Below are 12,541 nucleotides of genomic sequence, written 5' to 3' on the forward strand. Positions count from 1 at the left end.
GCACTCTATCCTGGGTGGGGCTGGGGAACTGCTGAATTTCAACAGGAGAACAACTCTCTCGGTCTAATATTTAGGTTAGGCAGAGCCCCCTCCTTGCTGCTGGTGGGTGCAGTAAGAGGGGCCGGAGCTTGCAGGGGCAGCAAAGTGGTGCTGACCTGGGTGTAGCGGTGATGGTCCCCTACTGCCTGCATTTTCAGTGTCCTCTTTTCCTTCCCCTTACCATCAGAGGGCTCTTGTCTCCCCTGAAACTAATCATAGGGATTTATGGGTGGGGGAAAAAAGCCCTGGTGGTGTACTGATTAAACGCTTGGCTGCAAGCCGGAAGGTCAGCAGTTCAAACCCACCAGCCACACTGCTGGAGAAAGATGTGGCAGTCTGCTCGCATAAAGATGACAGCCTTGGAAACCCTATGGGGCAGTTCTACTCTGTCCTACAGTGTCGCTATGAGTTGGAATCGACTCGAAGGCAACAGGTTGCCTTGGTGGGGGGAGGGGCCTGGAAGTGGGGACAGAGGGGTCCTTTTCACTGTCCCCTCTCCCTGTTCCTATACCCGTCTTCCCTTCACACACACCCTTTACTCTCCAGCCAAAAGAACCGCTTTTCAGTCACCACACACTATTGGCTGGATACCCCTCCATCCCTTTGTCTGCAATGCTCCCAACTCTTGTCTTGCTGGTGAACTGATCATCCTTCCAAACCCAGTTTGGATGACACCTCTACTATGAAGTCTTCCTGTTTCCCCCAGCCCCCCAGAGCAGAATCAATCACGTCCTCATCTTACCTGGCTCAGTGACGTGATGTATCGCATCAGATTATGATCTAATTAAGACAGTCTCCTCTCACAAGGCTGGTCATTCCCAGGGCCAGGAACCAGGGGTGCTAAGAGAGAGAGGCACACCTTTTTCTTTGCATAAAAGCCATTGTTAAGTCATGTGCCTAGGGCTCCGGTGGCCTAGAACTAAAACCAAACCCATTGCTGGGGCACTTTTTCCTAATTTACAGAGTCACCGGATGGACCAAGAGTGGCCCTGAATGTGAACTAGTTAAGGTGGTCAGGGCAGATCAGGATGCACAATGGTCTTTCTCAGCTATATGACTTTGGAAAGGCCATTTCACCTCTGTGCCTCAGTTTCCTCATCAGTAATCTCAAGGGAAAAATGTTCCTTCACCTTACTGAGGGGGAAGAAGTCAGCTGTGCTCACTGCTGCCACCAAGCTTTGGGAGAGCTAGAGGTGGAAGCAAGGGAATCAGTGAGGGCGATGTGAATAGGCCAGGCTAGGGGGGAGGCGGAAGAGGGGTCAGTGGGTGGCCACTGAATGGACAGAGGAAAGGGCCAGTGCTCTGGAGTCAGGTGGACCCAGGTTTTGAATCTGCTCTCCCAGATCACATGCTGCGCGGCCCTTGGCAAGTGTCTTCCCATTCTAGGTTATTACCCCTACCACACAGGGCAGCTGCAGGGACAGTGAGATGAAGGATGGCACACAGTAAGTGCTCGATAAATGACTGCTCCCTTCAGCTCAAGATGGACACTGAGCTGGCATGGCCAGGGTGGAACAGAGGCTGAGGTCCCAGAAGGCTGAAGCGTCTTCCAGACCTCCAGGGTGTGGCAGGGTCCCAGGGATGAGGTAGGGTCCAACCCCCACTCCCTCAACCCTGCCAGCAGCAGCTAGTGTCCCCTCACCCTGGCCCCCACAACTTATCCTGCCCCCCCAAACTTTGAACCAAAGGTGTCTGAGTGTCACTTCCTTCGCTATTGGAACACTGCCCCTCCCCAGACCATTCCACAGCCACCCAGAAGGTTCTGCTTTGGCCCCAGAATGTAAACAGGCAAAGGTAGCTGGAAACTAATTGCAAAATTTATTCCAGGGCTGCAGGAGCTGGGGAGATTCTTAAGGGCACTTCTTGTTTTGGGGATGTGGGTCTCCGGCCTTGGCGGGGGCACACGTTTGGGAGGGCAGGGGTGGGGACTGAAACAGGGCAGTGGAAGGCAGGGGTCAGGGATGCCCAGTCTCCCCAACTGGGCCGGCTCAGCGCAAGCTGCAGTGGCAACATGAAGCAAGACAGACAGTGGATGCCCAGCTGAACAGCCGGGGCCTCTCCCTAGTGCTTGGCCCTGGAGAGTGTCTTTCAGGGCCTACGGCAAGAGGCCAGCAAGCTGAGGCCCAGGTTCAAGGGTTTGCAGCAGGGGACCCAATGGGACAGGGGCCAGTGAGGGGCTCATCAGCATTGTCCCTGATCTAGAGACCCCTACACCCTCCCCAAGTTTGCCCATCTGAGCCCCCACCCTCCCACCCCAACATACACAGGGCATCCTGCTGTTCACCTAGTGGGGGAGGTGACGAGCAACAGCTCTTCTCTGGACTGGGGTGGGGCCTCAGAAATAATGACCCAGCACCACCCACGGGGTACTTGGTATGAGAGTATCTGGGGTGAAACCATGGGTCGTACTTGATGCTAATCCCCAAATCCCAGCCTTAATCCTCAAATCTGTCTCCTGCCTGCCCCCCACACACACCTTTCAAGGAGTATCTAAGAGATTAAAAACCAAATGAACAAAAAAACTAAAGCAACAAACTTCTTGACTACAGCCTTGCAGATAAACACCAGCCTGGGCTGGCCAACTTGGGGTGGGGCTAGGATGTTGATTGTGCTAAACTTCTCTGGTAGGAGAAGGATAGAAAGATGATTGTAGCAAAATTATTTTCAGATGATGTGTCAAAGTTCTCCCCTACAGAAGTCAGATGGGGTGGAAGGGCTAGGGACAGGGTCTTTTTGTCCTAACCAGTCTCCCAGTGTCCTCTGGGGCCCAACAGCCACTGCCTAGTTTAGCAAACTCAGTTACCCCTAGTTTACAAAACAGAGGGCTTCCCTCCTGGTCTCTATAAGGGAGTTCTGGAGACCCTCTCTTCTCCTGCAGTTGATGCCCAATCAGCCTCTCCCCGCCTGCTTCTGCTTCCAGGAGAGGGGGAAGGGATGACCTCTGACCCAAGGGACATGGAGGCCCACCAGGGAATCCCAAACCTCCTCTCTGGACCTGAGCTCCAGTCTCCAGGACAGACAACTGGGGGCAGGGGAATGGAGGGAGTGGTTAGCAGCTGCCCCCTTGGGGCACTCTGAGTGGTAGGCAAGTGCCAGTGGCTAGTGGGGGCTACCCCACCTCAGCCAGGCTCTGCTCATCCTCACCCACCTTCCCAAATACACAGCTTCAGAGAACTCGGGCAGGGCCTACAGGGTGGGGCTCCTGGGTTGGCAAAATAAACCATCTGGGAGGGTCAAAGGGGTGGCTCTGGCCCCTTCCCTGGCCCTAGTCCCTGCCCCAGCTGGCCTAGGCTCAAGTCTGCTTAGCTTGCAGCATCTCAATGAGCAGATTGTTGCGGGGCATCTCGTTGCCCAGGTGCTTGTGGTACAGGTATTCCTTGGCCTGCATGCTTAGTGCCCGCACCTCCACCAGGCACAGCAGCAGCTGCTGGAACTTGTCCCCACAGTGTGGGTAGTGGCACAGGGTGTAATCAAGCAGGGCAGCATTGGCCTTCTCCTGAGCATCCTTCACCAGGCTGTGGTTATTCAGGAACTTCACATCTGAAAAGGGAGGAACTCTGTCACCATTCTGTCACCATTACCATCAAGGTTGGGCCAACACTGCCACTGGCATCACCAACATCCCCTTGGTCATCAAAGGCATGGGCACTACCACCATCAACAATGCAACCACAATTTCCCCATCACAACCATATCCCATCACCTTGTCATCACCATAGTTGATGAGTACCGTCACCATTATCAATCACCAATACTGACGTCTCTGTGTTTCTTACAAACATGGGCACTGTCACCATCAACAACTAAACCACAGTCATCCCTGTCACCATCATTATTGCCATTGACATCATCACAATGGTCACCATGAACACCACCACCAGTCAACAACACCAGCACTAACTCTACTAGGTGTATCTTTGGGCATGTTACCTAACCACTCAATTTCCTCATCTGTAAATAGGGGGTGACAATAGTGGCTACTTCCCAAGACTGTCACGAGGATTTAGGGAGTTGATACATGGAAAGTACTTAGAAGAACAGTGTCTGACACAGTGAGGCTCAAAATGTTGGTTGTTATCATTATCACTCTTACTCTCAGCATTATCAACACCGTTGCTGCCATAATCAACACCATCCCCATAACCATGGTCAAAAACATCCTGTTGTCATGATCCCTGCAGTCATCACCATCAGCATCACCAACCTGCCACAGTCATCACCGTCACTCCCATTAGTACCATCCCCAGCAGGAACCCATCATCAGCACCGCACCATCAGCTCCATCACCACCATGACCAGGGAGGTGCACTGTGAGTGGAAGGACCCCACCTCACGCCTGTAAGGCATGTGGACTGGTGGCCCCATTCAGAGAGCAAGAGGCACTCCTTTGGTCTACCCTATGACCAGTGAAGACGCTCCATATCAACAAAGTGAAGAGACAACCTATGGAATAAGAAAAAATATTTGGCAACTATATATCTGATAAGGGTTTAATATAAAAAATATTTAAAGAACCCCTACAATTCGACAACAAAAAGGCAAACAACCCAATCAAAAAATGGGCAAAGGACTTGAATAGACATCTCACAAAAAAAGATGTACAAACAGTCAATAAGTACATGAAAAGATGCTCAATGTCATTAGTCATTAGGGAAATGCAAATAAAAATCCAATGAGATATCACTCTACCCCCACTAGGATGGCTATTTGATAATGGAAATAAATTTAAAAATGGAAATAACAAGTGTTGGTAAGGATGTGGAGAAACTGGAACTCTCATCCCTTGTTGGTGGGATTGCAGCTACTGTGGAAAACAGTTAGTTCCTCAAAAAGTTAAACATAGAATCACCAAATGATCCAGAAATTCCACTCCTAAATATAAACCCAAAAGACTTGAAAGCAGGGACTCAAACAAATACACTTACACTAATGTTCACAGCAGCACTATTCGCAATAGTCAAAAGGTGGAAAAAACCCAAACGTCCACCAACAGATGAATGGATAAACACAATGTGGTGCTTACATACAATGGAATAGTATTCAGCCATAAAGAGAGATGAAGCTCTCATACGTGCTATGATATGGAGGAATTTTGAAAACATTTATGCTGAGTGAAATAAGTCAGACATAAAAGGACAAATATTGTATGATTCCACGTACATGAAATATCTAGAATAGGCAAAGGCATAGAGACCAAAGTTTATTAATGGGGTGGGTGGGAAGGGGAAATGGGGAGCTATTGCTTAAGGGGTACTGAGTTTCTGTTAAGGGTGATGAAAAATTTGGAAATGGATTGTGGTGATGGTTCCACAATATGCTGAATGTAATTAATGTCACTGAATCGTACACATAAAAATGGTTGAAATGGCAAATGTTTTGTTATACATATTTTATCACAATAATTTTTTAAAAAGAGATAATCATCCTAAGCAAAAAAAAAAAAAGAGGCTCCAGTACCAAAGGAAATTCTCTCATGGGGCCATGGGAGGACGTGAGCGAAGATGTTCACTGCAGCAGTATTTATGGTGGTGGGAAGGTGGCCTTGATGGCCATGTGAGGGCTGCACCCCAGGGCATCTTGTGCAATAGGCAGAAGAAATAGAGTAAATATGACACAGAGCAAATGGTCAGATCTTTTCAAAGCATGAAGGAAAAAAAAAAAATGAATGGAAAAAATTTAAAGATACAAAATGAGATCTATAAGGCAAAGCCATTTATATAAATTAAAAATACTCATACACAAACCACACACATTATGTAAGAGCAGGGACAAACAAGAAGATCTGCATTAAACACGAAGGAATGGTTGCTTATGGGAGGGAGAGGCAGGAGACTGGCTCTTCATGGACCAGTGATCACTTATGCCATGAATGAAGGAGTGTGACTAATTCATCCCCTGCACCCGAGGTCCAGGGAAGGGACAAAAAAGAAATTATCTCTGGAGTGACAGACAGGCCCAGGTTCAAATCCCAGCTCCACCATTTAGGGGCAGTGGCCCTGTGGATGAGTCCTTGCCCTGCCCTGGCTCACAAGGCCTTCCTTGTTATGAAACGGGTAGTGTCCACCTCGCAGGAAGGGGTGGGAATGGGGCAGAGCTTGGATGATGGGGGCCTGCACCATGCCTGGCACCTGAGGATGCCCAAGGTGAGTTAGTTTGTTGTCACTCAAATTCTTATCAGCCTGCAGGCCTCTTTCAGCTCCTGGGCAGCATCTCCAGCTGGTGCTCTGTCTGGGGCTCAGGATCAGCAGGAGATGAACAACACAATTGGTCCCCAACCTCCATATCCTAGCCTAGCCTTGCCTGGGATGTGGCATTCAGTGGCTCAGAAAATGGTTGTCCATCTGCATCCCTTCCGCCCCCATCGCCCTCAGCCTTGTTGCTGCAGGGGAGTCCAGAGCCCAGCATGTGCAGCCCTTGGCCCCTCTAATCTCTCTTAACACCCACTGCGCCAGGAGGGCTTGATGCTCTTGGCAACCCTGATCCCCACCCGCCCCCAGCACGCCTACTGAGGCCTGTGTTGTCCAAAGTTGGATTTAGGGAAACCTGAGCTGGGCCCAGGGCTTATGACAGGATTGAGCCCGAGCCTCCAGCCCTTCACTCTCCCTTCAGTAAGCAAACCAGGGTCATTTCTTCCTCATCCCCCCAGGATTGCCATTAGCCCATAAGACACCATTGTGCCAGTTAGAAAGAAGTCCCCCTTGTCCATAGAGACACAGCTTGGCAAGGGACATGCAGGCTGGATTTTAGCCCCTACTTATCCCCTGCCTAGGTACCCTTGTGCAGTGAACAACCTGCCCAACTGTATACAGCAGCCCTGCTCCCTAGCCTGGCCTACTCCAGATACACCCAAAAGGTCAAGGAAAGTCCTCCCACCTAGCTAGCTTTCTGGGAGTAAAGGGTGCCTCCTGGACCTATCTCAACATCTTCCCATCCCAATCCTGTTCCATCTGCCATCCTGTTATTCGTCCCTCACCTTCTCTGGGACTGGGCAATTCTCCTGATACTCACAGTATGAGGCTGGGGGCCAGAGAGGGGCAGGGACCAGCTCAAGGCCACACAGCAGTCTAGCAGCCCAGAGAAACAGCTGGGAGCAGGGGTAGGGAGGACAGGCTGGGGTGCTGGAGTAAGGGCAGGGATGGGCAGGCCCGGGGAGGACCAGGACCTTGGCTTTACCAGGATTTACTGTCCTCAGCAGCACTGAGCCAGGGACAACAGGGTGGTGATGGAGGACAGTGGGGAGTAGGTGCAGAGCAAAGAGAGGTTTCGAGGATGGGCCCCCTTCTCCTAGCAGTTCTGGATCCTTCAGCTCCTAGCAGGCTAGAGACCCCCACTGCCCCCATGAGGGAGGCTATGGGGCTGGGATGGGGAGCATAATGGCTAATTGAGCCCTAGCCACCACAGTACAGACTGTGGACCCAATTTCCTGGCCACCCATCAAGCACCTTGCACCCAGCTCAGTGAAGCCCCACAGACATCCAGAGAGGCGGGAAGGGCATGCCATTTTACAGGTGGGGGGCCCAAGGCTCAGAGAGTCAGGGTGGTGCCTGGGACACACACTAGCTGCCAGGGCCTGGATTCAAACGCAGGTCTCACTGACTCCAAAGCCGAGGCCTCACCTGTGGGCAAATAGGGGCTGGGTGGCCCCTGCCAGGGCATCTGGATGGAGCTTAGACACTGGCTCCTGGGCAATTGGACATGATAACTTCATGTACCTTCCAATTTAGGAGTTTTTTCTAAGGCCCCCTACTCCTGGGGTCCAAGGTTTACCCAGAGAGGCTACTCTGGACTCCAGCCTCAACCTCCTCCTCACTTGAGACCTTGGACAATTCAGGTCCCTTCTCCCAGCCTCCACTCCCCTGTCTAAAGGGACCTCGTGAGGATTCTATGGAATAACTGATGTGACAGAGCGACCATCCCACAGAACACCATGCCCTCTCCTTTAGACGAGGGAGCAGGGGCCAAACAAACCTGGAGACCCCCCATTCACTGTGTCAGACATTCACATCCCAGCTCCACCACCAGCTGAGTGACCTTGCGCAAGTCACCTGCCCTCTCAGCCTGATTTTGGTCATCTGCAAAGTGGGGGCAAATGAATTACCTCACACAGGGAAGCCAAGAACTGGAGATAATTTGTGAGCCGCCCTCAGGTTGGAGACAGGATAGATCGATGGAGACAAGCCTGCATCCCCCAGTCTGTTAGGGCTCCCAGCAATCCTGGAGGTGGGAGGAGGCTGGGAGATGGCACCCCCCCCACCCCCACCCCTTCAACACCTTGGAGAGCAGCCTGCTAGCTCTGTGGAGCCAGGGGCCCCCAGGTTCTCAGAAAAGCCCCCTTTTCACGGTTTAATTGAATATTTGAATAATCCTTTCATTCCAGCGAGGCATAAAGAATGTTGTCCCAATAGCGGTGACTCAGGCAGGCGCCCCCGCGCACAATGGCCTCTCGAGTGGGGCTGCTATTCAGGCCGCCTTTTGTTGGCGCGGAGCAGTGGGTAAATTGCAAACGCTTAAGGGAATGCTGCTGCCGCCGCCTCAATGGAAATCAGGAAATCGAATGTTAGGTCAATCCATTAAGCTTCGATTAAGTCCTCGGCAGAACAATGCCAGCCGGGCCCATCTTCATAAACACCGTGATTGCCAGGAGAGAGGCACTAATTTTAATTAAACCTCCTTACCTGCCTGTGCGCCTGCCCGAGACGGCTATTTAGACACCAAATGGCACCCTTATGCGGAGGCAGGCTAGAAGGAGATGCTGAGTGAGCTGGGGGGAGGCGGGATGGGATGGGGGGACAGTCATCCCATGAACCCAGGCTGCCCAGCCCAGGGAGGTGCTGCCTGAGAGTGACACCCAGCACGCCAGCTGGAAGTCTACAGGCAAATGCTGGCCCTTCTCCAGGCCCAGTTTTCATTGAGGTCCCAGCTCTGGTGGTCTGAGTGGAATCCTGAGAGGGACCCACGTTCCAGACTCTGGGCAGATCTTGCCTGTATTTGTCCACTTCAATCCCAGCCCCAAGTCTAGCCTCCTGCATGGCTCCCAGCTGCCCACCTGCCATCCTTTTCCTAAGCTCAGTTGGAGGGACCTTGCTAAAATGCAATTTTGATCACGTTACTCCTTCCTTAAAATCCTTCCCAAGAGAAGGTTCAAGGTACTTGGCCTGGCATTCAGGGCCCTGCACAGCTCAGCCCCCTGCCCACCTCTCCATCCCTTCTTCAACCCCTATAGCCAAACAGAATTTTCAGGATTCCCCCATCCCTTTCCCCATGCCTTCAGTCTGGAATGCCCATACTGCTGCTTGCCTTGTTTCACCCAGAAAACTCCAACTCATACTTCAAGGCTCAGCCCAGAGGCCCTTCCTCCAAGAAGCCTTCCCAGATATCCTAGGCAGAATTGGTTTCTCCTTTCCTCTCTGGCCCAACCCTGACCACACTGGTCCACTAAGGCTCCTCTCCCAACCCAGAACTTATCAACCAAAGTGTCTGTGGCCCACCTGGCCTCCTCTTCACTGCTCTCCCATGAGCTAGGCAGGTCCAGGTCCTGTGATTGCCAGGAGAGAAGCAATCTCTTTCTCCCCTGGCAGCCCCACTTCATTAGAGTCTCTGGCCACCTGGGCCGGCGGTTCCCCCATCCACCTCAGAAAGACCAGGCTCACTGCCCCCAAAGGCACCATGCCACCCTCACTGCGTGAGGTAAAGATGGCAAGTACTCCGAGCCAGGGCGTCATGGAGAAACACAGCCCTGGGAGACAAGAGACTGTGACCTCTTTCATTCATTCACTTCATTCATTAACATGTTCCTTTGCTCATTAACTTAATAATGATGATTACCATAAAACAATACTAATGCACACTTACAAGGGTCCAGGCCACCTACTGAATGGGAATTCTCTCATTAAATCTTCATAGCAACTCCATAAGGTAAGGACTATTATGATAGCCATTTTAGAAATGACCACTCAGAAAGGGGAGTGACTTGTTCAAGTGCACACAGCCAGAGAAGAGCCCAGATGTAGAACCCAGGGTGTCCATCCCTACTCTCCGTTTCTAACCACTGCTCCACCCTGCCGTACGTGCATGCACACACTCTCATTTCCCTATCCTGCCCCTCCATCTCATTCTAGCCAAGCACTGTGCTCATTCCCTGGTCTCTCAGGCCTCAGTGGCCTCATCTGGAAAACAGAATAAAGGCTAATGCCTCAGCATGAGAAGTGGGCTCAACTTACACCCCATGGAAGGCAGAGTCCTGGGTTTATCACCAGATGGACACCAGAGCTACGCTGGGCCTGGCAGGCCCAAGCTCCTGGGGCCTTGGTGGGAAGGGAGACTGTGTCTGCAGGGCGGGTGTCACAGGTCCCTGTGATCTGGGAAGCCAAGACATTGTCCCTGCTCTGCAGGGGGCACCCAAGGATAGCTTGAGCCTCTGCCAAGGAGACTGGTGGCTGGAAGCCCACTGTCTACCTGACCCTCCATAGGACCATCAGTCAGGTCAGGAACTATCACCTCACAAACCACCCAGACCCCCACAGATTGCACACTTCAATGCTGTGTACCCCCAAGCACTGCCTACCCCTCCAAATCCCTCATGTCCCCAAATCTCCCCAGTCACTCTCCAGCCACACACATTGTTCACCCATTGTGACACATAAAAAACCACAAGCATGTAAATTAAAGTTCGTAGTCTGCACATGCAAGCACACACACGTGCAGAAACAAAGATACGGACTCAAAAACACGTAACAAACGCTCAGAAACTCCTGGAGTCTCCATACCCACAACCACACAGAACTACAACCACGCACATCAGTGGCTCTGTTTCCTGAGCCCAGCTACTCTCAAAGACAAGGTTGGGGGGGGTACTGGCTGGAGGCAGAGGTGGGAGGGGGCTTCCCCCAGGTGAAGCCAGCCAGGCCTGGGCCCCTGAGGCTCCTACCAGGGCTTCAGGCCACAGCTCCTAACTGGCTGCCCAAGATCCCCACCACCACCACCATGGTTGTCTCCTACCAACGCCCACGTAGCAGCTGGTGTCCAAAGAGGAGTTCTAACACAGCCTTTCAGATAAACGTCCAGGACTTTCTGCTGGAGTCAGGAGACCCAGCCCACTGCACCCAGTCACTTGGCCATGGCAGATACACACAACCCCACCTGAGCCCTGGGCTTCTACCATCAACACTTCATGATCATTCCCCCTACCAGTTCCCTTCTTCCCTTCCATCTCTCCAGTTCCTCCCATTTCCCTCACTCTCAGGCAGGTGCACCCTTACCAGCCTGGCTATGAAGCCATCTGCCACGAAGCTGACATCTCAATCCTGCCTCCTCCCCAGGTGACAAGGCACTCAGTCCCCTCTGTTCCAACCTTCCATCCCATCTGCACCTCTGCTAAAAGATTTATCCACCCAGCAAACTCCTCCTCATCTTCCAAGACCCTCCTCAGATATTCCTCTCCCAGGAAGCCTTCCAGGCCAAGCCCTTGCTCTCCACCTGGGTTGCCCCAGCCATGCCCATCCCTTGTCTCAGCCCTGACTGCACAGGACTGGAGGTGTCTTCTGGAAACAAGAAACACTTCTATGTCCATAGCATCACTGGGCAGAGAGTGGGCACTGGAGATGGCTTGCTGGATGAAGGAGGACAGAATGGGGCTGGCCGGGTGGGAGCCCAGAGGGAGGGTGGAGACAGGCTGGGCTGGAGTCAGGAGGGCAATGGGAGGAACCCGCCAGATACTTAGGGGCTAGGGGGAGCTGGTGGGTTGGGCTCGCCCTCTGCCCCTTCCCTGCTTTATTTTCCTCAGCATTTATCACCATCTTCCAGGCTGCATATTCTACTAATTATTTATTTCACTAATTATTTATGTATTTTACTAGTCATATATATGTTTTTTGTCTCTTTCCCCATGAAAACATCAACTCCAGGAGGGCAGGGATCTTTGAGTCTTTTTTTGTTCACTGCTGTATCCCCAGTGCCTTGCACAGTGCAGATCCTCGGCAAAGGTTTGTAGGATGGATGGATGGATAGGTGGGTGGATGGATGGATGGATGGATGGATAGATGGATGGATGGATGGATGGCAAAAGAGACTGGAATTCCAAAGAGCTCAGAGTGAGACTGTTGGTCCCCCTTAGAGCAGAGAATCAGGAATAACAGGGGCCCCGGGTGGGAGCCAGGGAGCAGAAACTCTGGAAATTGCACAGACTTTTCCTAGAGTGGCATAGGTACTTTTCAAGGGCTTTCAGTCAGGAATTTACCACATTCTCAGGTGGGGTCCTCATCCATAAAGGGCAAACCCACCGCCTTCAGCCTTATCCTGGCTCTTTGAACTTCTGAACAGAGAAACTGAGGCCCACAGAGGAAGCAAGCCTCATTTTAAGAGCCCTCACACCCTTATTCATTGAGAGAGGGGTCTTTGTCCCCATTGAGACCACTGGGGCATATCCCCATCTTGGCCACTCTGGCCACATCCTTGATGAGGCCCTGCCCCAGCCACCTCTCAGTGCCCCAGCCACCCACCCACC

General features: G+C 52.0%; 1 protein-coding gene across 2 annotated transcripts in view; it reads right to left on the reverse strand.

Annotated features, from left to right (window-relative positions):
• Window positions 1–2,855: 2,855 nt before the first annotated feature.
• NR5A1 (nuclear receptor subfamily 5 group A member 1) overlaps window positions 2,856–12,541 on the reverse strand; it is a 21,892-nt gene continuing 12,206 nt past the window's right edge. The window contains exon 6 of one of the 2 annotated variants that reach the window (XM_004375654.1): window positions 2,856–3,579. In XM_004375654.1, coding sequence (XP_004375711.1) covers window positions 3,332–3,579 — 248 coding nt within the window. In that variant the 3' untranslated portion in view covers window positions 2,856–3,331. The remainder of the gene's footprint in view (window positions 3,580–12,541) is intronic. The other variant, XM_012555375.1, reaches the window with a different exon arrangement.

Source organism: Trichechus manatus, unplaced genomic scaffold, assembly GCF_000243295.1.
Source record: "Trichechus manatus latirostris isolate Lorelei unplaced genomic scaffold, TriManLat1.0 scaffold00038, whole genome shotgun sequence".
Classification (NCBI taxonomy): domain Eukaryota; kingdom Metazoa; phylum Chordata; class Mammalia; order Sirenia; family Trichechidae; genus Trichechus; species Trichechus manatus.